This window comes from Prionailurus bengalensis, chromosome C2, assembly GCF_016509475.1.
Source record: "Prionailurus bengalensis isolate Pbe53 chromosome C2, Fcat_Pben_1.1_paternal_pri, whole genome shotgun sequence".
In the NCBI taxonomy this organism is placed as follows: Eukaryota; Metazoa; Chordata; class Mammalia; order Carnivora; family Felidae; genus Prionailurus; species Prionailurus bengalensis.
Window position 1 is genome coordinate 2219980 of NC_057350.1, and position 17521 is coordinate 2237500.

A 17521-nucleotide genomic window follows, 5' to 3' on the forward strand; every position below is an offset into this window, starting at 1 on the left:
TCTGTCCTGAGATCCCACGTGACATTTCCCCATCAGGTCCCCTGAGGCTCCTCTCGGCCGTGATGGTGTTTTGGACTTTCTTTGCTTTTGATGACTATGACAGTTTTCAGAACTTCTAGGCAGGTATTTTTTTAATACATAATTTTCTTTTTTTTTAAGTTTATTTATTTTGAGAGACAGAGAGAGAGAGAGAGAATCCCAAGCAGGCTCTACACCATCAGCAGAGCCCCATGTGGGGCTCAGACTGACAAACTGTGAGATCATGACCTGAGCTGAAATCAAGAACGGGACGCTTAACTGACAGAGCCCCCCAGGCACCCCTGTGGGCAGGTATTTTGTAGGGTGTCCCTCAACTGGAATCTTCTGGTGATTTTCTCATGGGTAGAGGTAGGGGTCATGGGCTGTTGGCAGGAAGGCCACGGAGGTCACGTCGTGTCCAGGGGACATGCAGTCAAGGCAGGCCGTCACTGTTGAAGTCAACCCTGGGCACCCGGCAGAGCCCTGCAGAATTACACCCCACCCCCCGATTCTGCAACTTTTCACGGGGAAGTCGTCACCAGGCCCACACCCAAACTGGGAGAAAGGGAGTTATGCCCCCTCCCCAGGTGTTTCCCCAACTTCTGCCCAGCACCATAACCGTCCTGAGGGGCAGCCGCTGCCAGGTGGCCCCCTGCCTCTGGGCACAGCCCCTGCGCAATCCCCAGAAGGGCCCAAATGAGCCCCTCCAACCACGGCCACCCATCGGGTGTCCCCGGGCCTGTCCCACCTGCAGTAAATGCCCTCTGCCTCCTTTTTCCTCACCCCTACTCTGGACACCACTCCCCCCACCGGCTACCTAGCCTCCACAGATCTTCCTCCCCCTGAGCTTTGCCTGTCCTGCCTCCTCCTGCTGGAGCCCTGCCTCCACCCCAGCCCGGGAGCACCAAGCCCTCTAAACCCCGCCCCTGAGTCCCTCCCCCCACCCTCCCTCACTGGGCCCCCAACCCCCATCCATCAGGAACAACCCCCCTGCCCCCCTCCATGAGCCCGCATCCTTCACCGCCTGACAATGAGGGCTTTCTCGCCCCTCCCCCGCGCCTCCCCGCCCCCGTACGTCACGTGGCAACCTTGCTCGCCCCCGCTCCCCCCCCCCCCCCCCCCCCCCGACAGTGCTCCTCTGCAGGTCCTGTACCTGTGGCCCCCAGTCCTTCCACCCCACCTGTCTCCTGCTGCTTTCTGGGGAAACCCCTTTCCCGGCGTTCATGGCCCTCTCCCGGCAAGGGACCCTGAGCGTGGAGACCCTGGACGGCTCAGACCCTGACCCGCCAGAGGGGAGTTCCTGTAAGCCCTCTCTGCTCCTCCCAGCCTCATGCGGGGTGGCCTCCGGGGAGACCACCAGCTGTGGTCTGGGGGACACCGTGGGAGGAAAGAGCATGGGGGTGTCCAAGGGACCCACGGGGGGCCTCCATCGCCCCACCCCTCCCAAGGCCCCCTGTCCTCCCCTTTGTGGGGAGAAGCCCACCTAGCCCACCACTGTGGCAGGGGCCTGGGCAGGGAGGGACGCCGCGGGGAACACACTGAGCCCCCGTCCAGATCGGCGCTCACCATAGGTCCTCCTGGCCCCGTGTCCTGGGTCCCCTGGGTCCCGAGGGAAAGGTGTCACCAAAGGAGGCGGGCGGGGCCTGAGCTGGGGCCAGGGGCTCCCAGGCAGCAGCCGACAGGCCATTTTTCCCCTCTGTTTGTACGCATCCCGTTTGCCCACGTGGCCCCAGTCCTGGAGCCAGAGGCAGAGCACCGCACGGACATCATCCTGCTGGGCTCCAGTGAGCCTTCAGAGCTGTCATCCCCCGCTTCCCCAGGGCCCAGCAGAGGTGAGGTGTCTTCCCTTAGGAGGTCAGCCCCAGGCCTGGCAGTGTCTGAGGCCCCAGGCTTCTGGAATAGTCACACCTCATTCACGAGCCCCCTCCACTCCTGTGACATCACTTCTGGGCCAGATTTACGTTAGAAAAAGCAGGAGAGGGAAGGATCCCCTTTTGTTCCCTTTTCAGAGCTCATTGCCTATGAAGTCAAGGTCAACGAGAGGAACATAGAAGGTGAGCCCTTGCCCAGCTGAGGGGGAGCAGCTCTGGAAAGACTCAGGCGCGGGGACCCCACCCTGGTGTCTCCCAGATATTTAGAGTTGTGCAGCCAGTTTTAGGGCCTTTTCAACACCCTTGAGAGAGACACTGTTCCCATTAACAGCCCCTCCCCACCCCTGCTGCTGCCTCCCCTTTGCAACCACTTTCTTTCCCTATGGATTTGCCTGTTGTGGATTCCTTGGGTTTCCACACGCAGTTCAGGATCAGTTCGTCAATTTTTGCCAAAAAAAAAAAACAAAAACAAAAACCCAAAACATTGGGGATTTTGAGAGGGGTCTGGGGGCCCTCTGGGGAGGCCTGGCCTTCCAACTGCGGTGTCTTCTGACCTTTACCCAAGGTACCCAAGGTACCTGCCCACTTCTTTAGATCTTTCATTTCTGTCCACAGCGTTCTGTGGTTTTCATTGTACGGGGCCTGCTCTCCCTTTGTTACATTTATTCCTAACCCTGTTGCTCTGTTTGCTGGTGTCGTGACACGCGTTGCACTGTGGGTGCCCACCTTAGACATCTGCATCTGCTGTGGAAGTTTCCAGGTGCACACGCAGCACCCTTTGTTTGAGGGAGGGATGTGCGCTCCGTGCAAGGTAAGCGGGGTGGTGGGGTGGCTGGGAGGCAGGGAGCCTGGGGAGGTGGGGAGGCTGGGAGGCTGGGCAGCAGGGAGGTGGGGAGGGGGCAGGCCGGGAGGCTGGGAGGCGGGGAGCCCGGGGAACTGAGGAGGCACCGGCCAGGCTCTGCCCCTTGCCAAGGACAAGTTCCTGGGCCGCCTGTTCCTGTATGATGATGACGGGTACCAGTCCTACTGCTCCGTCTGCTGCTCCGGGGACACGCTGCTCATCTGTGAGAACCCCGACTGTACCCGGTGAGCCTGGGGGCAGCCCCGGGGCAGGTGCCACCACCCACCGCCCAGGCATCTCCGTCCTCGGGCTCCTCGTCCCAGAGTGTGGAGGACGTCCCCCCAAGACGAGTTCCCCCCGCGCTTCCCGTTTCCATCCCAAATATTTTGTTCAGTGTAGAGCCTTCACACGGGGGAGGCGGGGCATCGAGAGATTTGTGTTCCTGAGTTTTGTCTTTATTATCGTCACCGCCAGGATGGGCGGCACCCTCAGCGGGGACGGGGACGCGAGGGCTGGTGGTCACGGGCAGGGGCCGGGCGGGGGCAGTTCCCCGTGGAGCTCCAGCGTCCGTGGTACTTAATCTCCCTCCTCCCAAATCTGCCCCCCCCCGCCCCCCCAGCTGGCGTCCTTGACCCCGACTTCCTGCAGGCTCTGGAGGTGGGGAAGACGGGCGGCCCCCCACCTCACCGACGGCAGATGGCTCCTTCCTGCCTGCCCCTCGAGGTCCCTGAGACGGGCCGGACCCCCTTTCGGGGTGACGGCTCCCCCTCGCCCCCGCCCGGTGCCCGTCCGCCTGAGGGCGGCTCCCGTCCCTCGTCCCCCTGCCTGGCGGCCAGCGGATGTCCCTTCGGTCGCTGTGATGTTCTGTTTGGCTCCAGGTGCTACTGCTTCGAGTGCATGGACACCCTGGTGGGCCCCGGGACCTCGGGGAGAGTCCAGGCCGTGAGCAACTGGGTGTGCTTCCTGTGCCTGCCCTTTCCCCGCAGCGGCCTCCTGCGGCGTCGCAAGAAGTGGCGGGGCTGGCTGAAGGCCTTCTGCGACGGCGAGTCGGTGAGGGGCGGCAGGGGCGGGGGCGGGGGCGGGCGACCGTCAGTGTCCTCAGGATGCCCACCTGCGCTGACACCTGCCGTGACGGAGGCCCGGCTTCCAAGTCTTCCTCTCCGGTGCCGGCTCCGCGGGGTCTAGTTGGTGGAAGCGACTCTGGCCCGGCAGTTTTGCTGCTTCCGAGCGGGGGAAGGGGGACCTGGCAGGAGGCGGACCCAGCACAGATGTGCCTCCAGGTCCGGCACGTGGGGACAAACACCCAGTCGGAGGACAGGATGGGCGTGGAGTTGAGGCACAGACGTGGGGCACGGGCTCGGGGCACGGAACGGAGCACAGCTGCGGGACCTCCTGCGGGAGGCCAGGAGCCGTGAGCCAGGCGGGACCTAGGGGCTCATCAGAGCAGGTTGCAGTATGTCCCCCAAGACCTAACACCCGGTACCCGTGAATGTGGCTGATGCTGGAACCAGGGCCTTTGCAGATGAGGTCTTCCTGGATGGGCTGAGGCAGGAGGACAGGTGTCAGAGGGAAAGCGGAGGGGGATGGAGACATCCCGGGGGAGGCTGGCCACACGACACTGGGAGAGGGGCTGGAGTCCAGCCCAGGACTGCGGCCAGCACAGGGGATGCTCGGGGGAGGCAGGAGGACCCTCCCTGCGAGCCCCCAGAGGGAGCCAGACCCGCCACACCTGGACCTGGGACTTCTGGTGTCCACATAGAAATGCGGTAGTGGTTTTGTGCCACGGTTTATAGTCACTGTTACGGCAGCCCCGGGAAACTAAGGCTCGGGAGGGACCACCCTGGGAAAGCGGGTGCCGCGTGGGGCCCACACATAGGTCTGCAGAACTAGGGATCCCCGGGGCCTCTCAGCCTCCTGCCCCCGCCCCTGCCTCTCCCTCCCCCTCAGCCTCACTCTCTCCCTCAGCCTCTGGCTGCTGTTTGGTGGGAGCAGGTGGGGGGAGAGGGCCGTCCGGGCCCTGGGTGTGCCCCTGCCGGCTCTCACTGGAGGGGCGGGGGGCGCTGGAAGGGGGTGTGTGCTGACCCTGGGGCACCTCCCCACCCCCATGGGCGCCCCTCTCTCCTGGAGCCAGGACTCCCCCCCACCCCCCACCCTTCCCGGGTTCTCGGCCACCAGAGTTCTGGGGACTTGCTGGCCTCCAGGCACAGGCCCTGAGGCTGGACGGCGTGGGCCCCGTGGCTGAAGTGTGTTTATGGTGCTTTTCCGAAAAGGAGACGCAGCCTGGTAGTGCTTTTTTTCTGCTCCATGGGTGGGGTGCGTCCCAGGAGGGGCCATGCTCCCCAGTTGCAGGAAGTTTCCTTTCATGTTCGCAAGTGTCCTTAATGCTCCAGTGCTGGGGGGAGAGAGGGGAGGAAGGAGCCCCCCGCCGACAGTCACAGCAGAGGGGACCAGGACGCCCCCCCAGTGTCCATCAGAGCCGCACCTGTGCTGGACCAGCTGCCCTCCTCACGCCCACCTGCAAACTCACCGGCCCCCCAGCCCGTGGGCTCCAGCCGCAGGCAGGCCCTTCCCCACGTGGCTCGGGGTCTCCCACTCCGGCCCGGCCAGTGCACGTTCCTGGGCGCGGGGGGTCCGGGGTGTTTGTTTTACAAGTGGGCGTCCTGGGAGGGGTGGGGGGTGGTTACCCATGGGCTTTCGGGTCCTTTGTCCTCAGCGGGCAGCCGTGAGGGCCACCAGGCACCTCGGGGCCCACACTGAGGAAGGACAGTCAGGGGATCCCCCTGCTGTCCATATGCAGGATCCCCCAAGAAATCCAGAGGAAGTGCTTCCTCTTGGGATAGAATTTTCTTCCTCTGCGATCAGGAAAAGCCCCTTGCACCTGCCTTTCCTGTGCTGGAAATGGCCCGGCGGGGGTCAGGGCCAGAGACCCCGGCCTGGGGGAGCCAGCCTGCCTTGAAGGCGCGTTCAGGGGTGTGTCCCCTGGTGGGGAACTGCCTCTGCTGGGGCAGAAAGAATTTTCCCTGGGCCTCACGGGCTCTGCAACCGGGCCGCGGTGAGAACTGCGTTTTCTTTCGATAGGAGAACACGCTGGAGACCTACAAAACGGTGCCCGTGTGGAAGAGGGAGCCGGTCCGGGTGCTGTCCCTGTTTGGGGACATCAGGAACGGTGAGTGCAGTGGGGTCACGCTGGACCGCGACGGTCTGCCCCCAGGGAGGTCCGCGGGGGACCCGGTGTGTTCAGGCAGCTGGCAGGGAGGGAAGGACACGAGAGCAGCGGGAGCTCACTCCTTCAGAATTGCCGACAGGAAGCAAGGACGGATGCGAGATGCCACCAAGCTGCGGGGCCCAGGCTCCGTGCAGAGGGCAGCAGTCCAGGCCAGGCCCTGCCCGTGGCCACCCCACACACCTGACCACCCGCAGGGCTCCCTGCCCCTCCCTCTACCCAAATGTCCCAGCCTGCCCAGGCCGGCCACGTGATGCGTCCCAGCCTTGTCCTGCCCACCCCCACCCCCGGGCCCTTCGCGGACCCCCACTTGCTGGTGCCTTGGAGATCCTGTGGATGCTTCTGGGCCCAGCAGACCTCAGAATCCATGAAAACACTCCTTAGTCTCTGGCCAGATAGAATCAGGACGTGCCCCACTTCCTGCACTGTGCCACCGCGAGTCTCGCGAACCGTGGTCACAGCGGCCCCGCGTGCACCTGCGCTGCCGACGGGGTGTCCGCGAGACATGGGGGGCAAAGCCTGCCGGCTGAAGGGGCGCAGGAGTCACGACCCCAGGCCACCCCGGCCTGCGTCTCCCCACCCGGACCATGCGTCCCTTACTCCCGTTCGTAAGGTCCTTTCCGAACTCGCCTTCCCGCCCCCAGGCCGAGGACTCTCCGAGGCTGTGACGGGGAGCCTGCAGGTCACGCCCGCCGGGTCACACGGCCAGGCTGGGTGACCTCAGCGTGGACACCACGGCCTGGCGGATTTCCTAACCCAGAGCACGACACAGTAGCCCACGAAGGCCTGGTTTTGCGACCAATTGCTTGACTTTCTTAAATCCATCCAACTCAGCGGAGTTGGCTGCTTAGCGGGTAGCGAACGGAAACTTCATCCTTCCTGCCGGTGCCCTGTCCTTGAAAAGACAGAGTTTGCTCATTAAGACAGAGACATGTTGTCTAATCAACCCTCGGCCTTCGGGTCTGTGCGGGGCCAACGTCGACGCCACCCTTCTGAGCCCTATTTCTCCCCGCGCAGAACTAACGAGTTTGGGCTTCTTGGAACCCGGTTCTGACCCAGGAAGACTGAAACACTTAGACGATGCCACCGACGTAGTGAGGAGGGACGTAAGTACCGTGGGGCGCCTCCAGATGCCAAGATGAGCGCACACGTGCAAGACCCCCGCGGGTGCCGCGGGGGTCGGGGTCCCCGAGCCAGGGGGTGCGTGGGGGGCCCGCAGGAACCGGCGCCCCGCAGGCAGTGGGGGAGGCGAGAGGGCTGTTTTCGTGGCCCCCACGCCGCCCACGGCCCAGAGCGATGGGCCAGAACCCCGGTTCTTGTGGTTGTCATCCAGGGGCCCGATCCCAACACAGACGGGATGAAATGCCACCCGCCCCTTCAGATAAAATCGTGAACTGAACAGCCAGTCACTGTTTGGGGGCATTCTCCAAACACAGCCCGGAATGTTCTGGTTCCCTTGAAGGCTGTTTCCTGCTGTCCCGGACAGTGACCTTGGAGGAAGTGCCTAAAAAGTGACTCACTGGCATCCAGCTGGGCCAGGAGCCCTTGGCGACGGATGGCAAGGGTCTGGGAAGCCTCCTCCTGGTGGTCCCGGGACAGGAGGACCCGGTCCTTCGGTCTCTGGGCCCAGGAGAGAGGATTAGAGCCCATCGTCCTGAGAGCCACCGACTGTGGGCAGAGGGTCTGGGGCCAGGAGTGCTGGCCGTGGAAGGGGCCACAGGAGGGGGCCGACGTGGGGGTTCTGTTCTGCCAGGGGCCGGCCACGGCCTCACCTCTCTGCTCCCCGTGGGGCCTGGGAGCCTGTGGTCCAGGGGGCTAGCGCCCCCCTCTGGCCATGCCTGGAGAAGCCCCACAGCCTCGTCCCACCGGAGGCTCCCCTGCCCGGAGGCCCCGAGGACGGGTCTCCTCGTGGGACAGGGAACACCTGAACCTCATGACCTTAAACTTCATCACCATGGGCCTCATCCAAGATCCCACACGCTGCCCTCACCCCGACCCCTTGAGACGACCGACCATTTCCAGAATCTGTCCTGCAGGCACGCCCATCCTGCCTCCTCCCCCTCCCCCGGGACCAGAGTCCACCCTCACGGGACAAGGCAGGGTGTGGAACATGACGGTGACACGGGCCTCCCCGGTAGCGGGGCTGCAGGGGACACCAGGGCACCGCCCTGCACGCCAGCTGTGGCTCCCAGACACCCCATCTTCCTTAGAGAGGCCCACTGCCAACAGCAACGGGCACCCGCTGTCATCCACAGCAAAACGGGGCCCCTGTTTTCTCAGTGATAACCTGGCCTCTATTAGCAATAGGAACATGTCACACCCCCTATGACAGCAATGTGGGACCTCTATTTCTGATCGTGACACTGGAAACCTGTTTATTGTAGCCACGTGTGACACCCGTGAGTGACACCCGTTACCACAGTAATCACGACTCAGGTGCGTGCAGCATCTCTGAGCGCCCCCACCCCACGCCTCCTGACCTCACCTCTTTCCACGAGGCCTGTGACACGGGCTGTGCCCTTGCAGCCCCTCCTAGAGATGGGGGGTGGCCGGCTCCCACCTGCTCCTGGCCGTGGGTTTCTGTTCCAGCCCGGAGTGGGGGGCAGACAGCCTGGGGGGGGGGACCGCGTGTTCCCTCCAAGACTCCGGTGTCTTCTCTGTGAGCTGCTTCATGGCAGCACGTACGGGGGGCCAGCGGGTGGGGGACTGCGGGAGTGCTGGTCTGGGACCGCCCGCCTGTGCTCGCCTCCTTGCTCCCCTCCCCGACCGCCCTGCCTGGACAGCACCTTCGCGCCTTTGCTCCGGTCACTAGGCCGTGACGGAGGCCGGTGCCCAGACGCCCCCAGTAGCTCTCGGGGACACGGGAAGGTGCCGGAGGAGGCACAGGCTCGGGGGCTCACCGAGGGATGCGGGCTTTGGTTACACGGTCTGGGGGACGGCCCGGGGAAGGGGGTCTGACCTGGGGCAGGACCCGTCAGAAAACCAGCGATCCAGCACCTGGGTCTCTGTTAATGTTCCTTTAGTAGAAAGACGGGGGCTACGATTGTCATTAACGGGAGTCCCTCGGGTCCTGCAGGAGAGGGGCACGTGGGTCACTGTGGTTCCGGAGCATCCTCGTTGGCTGAGGCACGGTTGGAGGGGCGGCTTCCTTCCCCCCGCCCGCAGTGACCGGCTGACTGTGGCCGGTCAGGGAAGGCTGTGGCCCCGCTGTCCGCTCCCGGCTGTCACGTCAGGCGCACGTCATATGCTTTCCGGCAAAGCGCTGGGAATGCGTGTGAATCCCGGGGTCCACGTGCCAGCCTTCCCGGGGGCGGGTCTATGAGGCCAGCGCCTGGCACGAAGGGCTCGCCTCACGTTCCAAGTGCCCTGCGGGGGCTGGCCTCCCCTCGGGTGACGGAGGCCGGGCTCCGTGCGTCCCTGAGGCCAGTGGCGGCTGTGACCTGCGGGGTGTCACTGCTCCCGCCAGGGCGCTGTGGGGGCTCGGCCTCATTGCGAGCCACTCACCTGGGCGCACAGGTGCCTGCTGCGGTGGGAGCCGCTTGGTGCCCGGGAGCCACCTGCCAGAACAGGCCGTCCCCACCTGCCTTCTGTGTGCCCGTGTCCTGCAGGTGGAAGGATGGGGCCCGTTCGACCTCGTGTACGGCTCCACGCCCCCCGTCGGCCACGCCTGTGACCATCCTCCGGGTAAGAGACCGCGGTCTGCGGGCGTTCCCTGGCCGTCTGGTCCCCAGACCCGTTTGCATGCCCCGCCCTCGGTGCTCTGCGTCCCTGTAGCAGGTGCTCCCAGTGGGGTCATTTGCGGGAGGACGCGCACGTGAGCTCCCCACGCCGTGTTCACTGCCCTGTCCCCTCATAATGGGGGGGACCCGGGCCCTTGAGGCTCAGCCGCTCTGGCGGGGACAGGCCTGCCCCGGGGAGAGGCGGGCGCCGGGTCCGGGCAGTCACCCCGCGCCCCTCTGCCGCGACCCCACGGGCGGAGCCCACACGCACCCGGACGCCCCTCCCCCAGTGTGGTACCTGCTCCAGTTCCACCGCGTCCTGCAGTACGCGAGGCCCCGGCCGGCCCGCCAGCAGCCCTTCTTCTGGATGTTCGTGGACAATCTGGTGCTGACCCAAGAGGACCGGACCGTAGCCACTCGCTTCCTGGAGGTACGTGCCGCGCTGCGGTCCGGGGTCCGGTCCGGGACAGGCCGGCTTCCTCGGAGCCCGGCCCCTGAGCCTCCTTTTCACCCGGTTCGCGGGGGTCACGGCGCCCCTGGGGCACAGACCCTTCAAGGTGGCCTTGGTCGGCGTGCCCTGCACGCTGCTCCCGCACTTCAGGACAGGCCAGCGTGGGGCCCTTCCTTTGAGCACACGCACGTCTCGCACACCGCACACACATCACACGCACTGTCCCCCTGGGGCACCGACAGCCTTGTGTCTTCTCTCCACCGACCCGAACCCTGACCACGAGAGCAGCCGCCCGGGGCTGACTGGCTCAGGGCCCTGGCCGCAGGGCCCCCCCATGGGACAGCCCCCGGTGGGGCCTGACGCCCCCCTCTCGGGAAGTCTCCCTCATGCTGAGATGCTCACAGAGTCACGGCAGAAAGTCTCCTCGCTGCCCGCCCCGCCCTGTCCCCCTCGCCAGTCCTGTCGCCCGGGGACGGTGCTTGCCCCTGCTCGCAGGTGTGCGGACGCCCGCCCCGCCGAGGGCTTGAGTCACTTAGCGACCACCCTGGACGGGCCTGTTCTGGGCGGTTTTACTTTGGACGTAAAAAACGTATTGGATCTGTTCCTTAGTGGGAATGGGGCCGCTGTAGTCTCGAGGTCTAACAGACAAGACCGCGCTGCGGGGCGTGCATGGGGACACCCGTGGGACGGTTCCAGAAGTGACACCGCTGGGCCAAGTTGTGGCGTATTCGCTGCTGCGCCCACCTGCCCAGTCGGGCTGTCCCAGCCCCTAGACCCCTGCAGGGACGCAGGGCCCACAGGGTCAGGCTGTCCTGTGCAGTCTCGCTGTGTTTCTGCCCGTGCGTCACCGCACCTTACGTTCTCCTAGAGTACAATCTGTGAATTATAGTTGTTTTTATTAAAAAAAAAATTTTTTTTAATGTTTATTTATTTTTGAGGGGGGGGAGGGGCAGAGAGAGAGGGGGAGACAGAATCCGAAGCAGGCTCCAGGCTCCGAGCTGTCGGCGCAGAGCCCGACGTGGGGCTCGAACCCACGGACCATGAGATCGTGACCCGAGCCGAAGTTGGATGCTCAACCGACTGAGCCCCCCAGGCGCCCCCTGTGACTTACAGTTTTAAAAGTCATTTTCACAGGGCTGAGCAAAACGTTCCCATGATTCTTCTACTTTCCTCTGCGTCTGTGGTTATTCTCCTCGTTAGGAAGTCTGGAATCTTTAAAATAGCAACATGCCCCCCTAGAAGCTGCCAGGACCAGGTTTGAATCCTGATTCATTTATCAAAAAAAAAAAAAACAAAAAACAAAAAAAAATCTAAGAGAAGTGATAACGGGTCCAGCCACAAGGTGAGGTTCCAAACCCGGATGCCAGTTATCCGCACGTGTAGAGCCCATCAAAAATCCTGCCTTTGGATGGCTTTGCACACACGTTTGGGAGGTCACAACTGGTCCCAAATCAGGAGGGCCAGGAAGGGAGCATCCCACATTTCCTGTGACCGCTCCCGTCTCGCTGTGGAACATCGCTCCTGCTGAAGGCAGGGAAGATCTAGACGTTTGGTCTCCTTCGGCTCTGGCGAGTGCCGGGCCATCTACTGTCTCTCTCCCGGGGAAGTGTCTGGGTCCAGGAGGAGGCTGGGGTGTCCACGGGCGGGGGGGGGGGGGGGCCAGGAACGGTGCACATGGGACTCTGTAGGCTCCCTGGGTCCATGTGAGTGGGGTCAGCCTACCGTGCGTTGGGCGTCAGGGGCCAGGGGGCTTCTTGTCTCGGTGTCTCCTCTAGCCTCTCCCCCTCCCACTGGCGGAAGGTCCATCTCCCTCCCGCCCCCTCCCCTTCCAGGGCCCTCTAGGGTCCAGGCAGCCCGCTTGGCTCCTGAAACACCGGCACTTTAGAAAACCCTTCGTTGCCAGCAAAGCCTCTTATCTTCCTGAGGCAGAAAGGCTGTTGGCTCAAAGATAAAGGACCCCTTTATCCTTCAGGGAAGTTCACCTCCGAGCTGGAGCCCGGGGGGAAGCCCTGCCCACGTGACCTCTGGGACTGGAAGGTCTGCTGGTAAAGGTTTCCCAGCGATGTCTCAGCCTCTTTCCCGCAGAAGGTGATTTCTAGGAAATCAGATGCGAGACGTCAGCAACGGTGACTGACAGCCACAGTCTGTCTAGAAAGGTGGCTGAGGCCTGTGGGCACCGTGAGGGGCAGAGGTCATTGCCCGGGTCACGCCGAGCCACAGCCCAAGTCTCCCTCCCCCAGGCCGACCCCGTGACCATCCAGGACATCTGTGGCAGAACCATCCAGAACGTGAACGCAGTGCACGTGTGGAGCAACATCCCGGCCGTGAGAAGGTGCTCCCGGCGCGTCCCAGGGCCCTGGGGCGCTTGCAGTGGGGGTGGGGACGCCGGCCTGGCATCAGCGAAGTCTGGGAACACGGAGTTTTCTAGACAGAGCCATGCCCGGGCAGCCTCCGTGCCCAGGTCAGGGGCTGTGTCCGGTGTGCCTCTTTTCCGCCAGACTCTGGGCTTGATTCAGGTCAGGAACGCCCGCTCCCACTTTGGGAACCTTTCCCCAGCCTCTTGCATCAAGGCTACCTGAGGCTGTCCCCTCAGGACTTTGCAGGGCCTCCCTGGGTCCTGAGAAGAAAGTCAACTCCCGGATACCCGTCACCTGGCCCTGGAAACCACCCAGCCTTCTGGAGCTCTGCCCTGCCCTGCCCTGCACACATGCACACCCACTCCCACCCACCTGCTCACACTCATTCACACACACAGGCTCACACACACTGTCACACTCACATAGGCTCACTCACAGTACATTTCTGGCCTGTACGAACCACTCAAACACACCAGGCCTTGGGCCCTTCTCTGTTGCCAGAACATTCCTGGGACCATTCATTCTCGTGAGCATCCAGCCCCCCGCCCCACGCCCCCTGCCCCCTCCCCTGGATAGCTTTCTGCTCCTCGGACACCTGCCCTCGCTCGTCCGTCCTCACCCACACAATGTGCCCCAGAGCCCCTGAGGACACGGCCGCCTCCCTCCCCCACAGCCCACACCATGCGGTACCTGCCCTGTGGTGAGCCAGTGTTGACGGCATCTGAGCTAAGCCACGCCTTCTGCTTCTGAGAGCTTCTGGAAACTCCTATGCCCCCCCCACCATGTCCAGCATTCCCCAGCTTGAAGTGTGGCGTGTGCTCATGGCAGGACGTGCCAAGGCTTGGTGTGTGCCAGGCCCACACCCAGGCTCCGTGTTCAGTGGAGCGGAGCGAAGCAGCTTTCCCCGTGTCTTCGGAAGCGTTGAGCGTCAGGCCTCCTCCTCTCCCTGCCCTCCTCCCTCTCCCCCCCCCCCCGGAGTTCTGCCGGTGCAGGCGCCTGGTTCCCAGAACAAAGCTGGAAGCAGCGTCTTCACGTGGGCCTTTGCCTCCAGGTCATGTCTCAGTAGCGAGGACAGAGCCTCACGCTCGCTGAAAGTGGAAGCATTGAGCTGAGACGGTTGGCAGCTGCCTGTGGATGGCCACGGCCACGGCCACGGTCATCCCTCAGACAGTAGGCCTGCCCCCGGGGAGGCATTTGGGGAGGGTGCTGGGATGGGCGCCGTGTGTTTCTGCCGCCTCACCTGTGGCCTTCATCCCCGACGTAAACCCAGTGATGTCCCCCGACCCTAGTGTGGGTGCTGGGCACCAAGTCCGTGAAGACTTGAGTCCCACGGGCGACATCAAATCGCAGGCCAGGGTGCACGTGATCTCCCCATGCACCTGCCCCACACACAGGGCCCCCAGCACTGGCGGCCACGGCACCCTCAGGGGACATGCGCGGTACCGTCCTGGGTCTCGGGAATAGGAAGTCCTTGGGAGTGATACACGGCGCGGTCTGGCCAACCTTGGCCGCGCAGTCCCGCCCCTTCTTGTGTGCGGGTTCTCCCCACGGTGGCTCTTCACACTGAAAGTGGACTGCCGAGCTGGGCCCGGGGCTCCGGCTGCTCCCCAGAGGAGCCATCTGGTCCCCTGCTGCCCAAGGACAGCTTGTCATTCTACACTGGCTGGAAAGCTTACGGAAGATGGGTGGGGGCTTCCAAGGATGTCTGTCTCCGAGGCCCCTGGATAATCCGGTGGGAGCCCGTGCGCCCACTCACGGCGCCATCACCCACCCCCCCCCCCCCCCGGGAGCCTGTGTGGGGCCCGGGTTGGTAATGAGCCTCCTTCTCTCCTTTGCAGCAAGCATTCCGCCCTGGTTTCCCAAGAGGCACTGTCCTCGCTGGCTCAGGACAGGCGGAGAATGAAGCCCCCCGCCCAGGGGCCAGCCAAGCTGGTGAAGAATTGTTTTCTCCCCCTGAGAGAATATTTTAAGTGTTTTTCAACAGGGCTCACTTCCTCTTTATAAGTGATTCATTTTACCATGAAAAAAAAAAAGTCTTCCTAGAAACGGGCAACTTTCCTTGCATTGTTTCTTTTTTTTCTCTCTTCAAACTATTATTTTATCTGGCTGACTTTGGATTTCCCAAGGTGGCCTCAGACAGAGGCACCTCCTGCTCGGTGCGGTGATGCAGGGCCCGGCCCGGCCCCGCCCTTTCTCACGGGGGCGACATTCTCAGCCTCTAACCTTGGACAAGACCCTGACGTTATGAAGCATATTTGTTGCTGAAAACATTTGTGTGTGCCGGTTGAGACGTTACAAATATATTCATTGTGGTTGTTACTGGTCATATTCTGGTGTTTTTATGTGCAAGGATAGCCTTTCTTTTATCCCGTAGGACGTGGGAGTGTGTGTGAGGAAGATAGGCAGGACAGGTTGTCATGGTGGGTGTGGCCCGTGTCCCCTGTGCACATGTGGCCCCTGTGGGTTCGTGACTGCCGCCGGCTGAGAGTGAATACCGCTCCCCCCGGTGATAGCCACACCAAACATCCCAAACCCTTGCAAAGCGTAGACTAGGACGGTTGGTAAACAAAGGGAGAAAGAGCTGAATGGACAGCACAGAGGCCAAGGTCCGATCCCCGTTCGAGGCCTGCAGCCCACGGGTGCTCCTTAAACCAGAGGCAATTGCCCGTAGGAAGTGGGATTCCCGCTCGCCACGGGCCCCGGTGAGGACAGACGTGTTACAGAGCACCGACTCAAGCTGGCTTCAAGTCACATGTAATGAATCCTAAAGGGACCTTTCCAGATTAGCCAGAAACTCCCCCAAAGTGAGGTAGACTTAATTAAACAGACCCAACTGATCCTGGGCGTCGCAACTGGGGTGAGGGGAGCCTCGGGGCCCACGCTTTGCGGGAGAAAAGTGGGGTTCAAATTGGGCCTTCTCAAGATAAAAAAAAAAAAAAAAAAAAAAAAAACCTTGAAGGAGAATAGAAGTTGTAATGGTTTCGACTTGGCTGGGCCACGGGGCCCGGATACTTGTTCAAACGTTATTCCGGACGCTTCTGTGAAGGTGTTTTTTGGATGAAATTGACATTTAAATTGGTGGGCTCGGAGTAAAGGAGACTGCCCTCCATAATGCGGGTGGGTGCTACCGGCTGAAGGTCTGTGTCTCCCCAAGATTTACATGTTGAAATCCTAACCCCCGAGATGGTGGTGTTGGGACATGGGGCCTTCGGCAGGGGACTCCAAAATGGGACCAGCACCCTCATCCACGAGGCCCTAGAGGGCCCCCTCGCCCCTTCTGCCACTCGACGCTGCACTGAAAGTGTGTGATGAGGAAGAGGGCTCTCACGCGACCCTGCAGGCCTCCTGCCCTCAGACTTCCCGTCTCCAGAACCGTGAGCAACATGTTCCGGCCCTTTAGAAGCCATTCGGTATATGATAGTGTGTTATGGCAGCCCGATCAGACCGACACGCGGGCCTCTACCGGTCCACCAAAGGCCGACTAGAGCCAGCTGACCTCCTCCGAGCAGGGAATTCTTCAGCAGGCCGCCCGCGGGCTCCACTCCTCCCCGGGTCTCTGGCCAGCCAGCGCACCCCCAAATTGTGAGCTTACCAAGCCTCCATGATCCCATGAGCCCCTTCCTTGAACTAAGTTTCCCTCTGTATATATAGGCACATCCCGTGGGTTCCGTTTCTCTAGAGAGCCCTGATTAATTCAGAGGCCTTCACGGAATCCCCAGGAACCTTCTCTCCTGGGTGGACGGGAGGACAACGCTGGGCTTTGATGTCACAGGTCTTGGGTCCAGGGGCTAATTTAGCATGATCTGTAATGGAACGGAGGCCACAGGAGCCCCAGAAAAGGTGGGGAGTGGAGACCACATCATACAAGCACAGGTAAGACCTTCCCGGTAGGTCAAGTTCTGGGGCCAGTCTGACAAAAATGTGAGCTCATCACAACTGTCTGGACAGGGTGAGGTGACGGGGGTGGGGGGGATAGGAGGGTGGGGAGGGGCTGACTCCAGGCTGCTTCCACCCCAGGGAACCAGTGCTGTGGGGCCAATGTGTTAGTGTCCACTTTCTTTTTCTTTCCTTTTTAATTTTTTAATGTGTATTTATTTTTGAGAGAGAGACAGAGAGACAGAGTGCGAGTGGGGGAGTTGCAGGGAGAGAGGGAGACACAGAATCGGAAGCAGGCTCCAGGCTCCGAGCTGTCAGCACAGAGCCCGACGCGGGGCTCGAACCCCCAACCCGGAGGTCATGACCTGAGCTGAAGTGGGACGCTCAACCCACCGAGCCCCCCAGGCGCCCCTGGTGTGTGCTTTCTATCAGACTGCTCCCAAGTAGGGGCCCAGAGCCGCTCAAACAGCAGAACACTGTCGATCCTCAAATACCTCAAAATTCTCCAAGTATTTAATCCCACCCACAGATCCCAAAAGATGTCCCTGTCCTACTCCCTGCAGCCTGTGAATGTCACCTTATATGGCAAAAAAAATGTAGCTGACATTGTGAAATCGAGATGGGGAGGCTGTCGGGAATTACTGGGGGGGGGGGGAGCTAAATGTGATCACAAAGGTTCTTATGGGGGGAGGCACAGGGAGACTTGACCTCATACAGAGGAGAAGGTCATGACCCTGGAGACAGAGAAGCAGCTGCAAGCCGCGGGAGCCTGGGGCCACCAAGAGCAGAAGACATGGGAAGTAGCCTCATGTCAAGTCCCCAAAGGAGCTCTGATTCCAGACCTCCAGCCTCCAGAACTTCGAGAGAATACATTTCTGTTGTTTTAAGACGCCAAGTTTTGGTGATTCGTTACGGCTCGCCCAGGAAACTGGCACACGCACCAGAAGGGTGGGCTCTCTGGGACCAGGGACGCCCACGTGTCAACAGCAAGGCGCTGTGCCAGACCCCAAGGGAGCTGCTCAGGACAGCTGACAGGAAGCCCGGGTCTCCAGCAGCAAAGTGCAGCCTGCTCCTTCCTCGTCTGTGCCAAGGACTTCCAATTCCCAGCACGAATACAACTGCTGCTTGGTGCCCAGGGAGGCCTGGATGTTCTCTCTCTCCGCTC

The 17521-nt window shown here is 62.1% G+C and overlaps 1 protein-coding gene across 1 annotated transcript; it reads left to right on the forward strand.

Moving 5' to 3' along the window:
- Window positions 1-1241: 1241 nt before the first annotated feature.
- Window positions 1242-14758, forward strand: DNMT3L (DNA methyltransferase 3 like). Its single transcript, XM_043595961.1, has 12 exons — window positions 1242-1320; window positions 1590-1850; window positions 2028-2072; window positions 2621-2700; window positions 2863-2975; window positions 3609-3780; window positions 5809-5896; window positions 6971-7059; window positions 9562-9637; window positions 9963-10102; window positions 12364-12455; window positions 14319-14758. The coding sequence occupies exons 1-12, from the start codon at window positions 1242-1244 to the stop codon at window positions 14482-14484; spliced, it is 1401 nt and encodes a 466-aa protein (XP_043451896.1). The 3' UTR covers window positions 14485-14758.
- Window positions 14759-17521: the final 2763 nt, after the last annotated feature.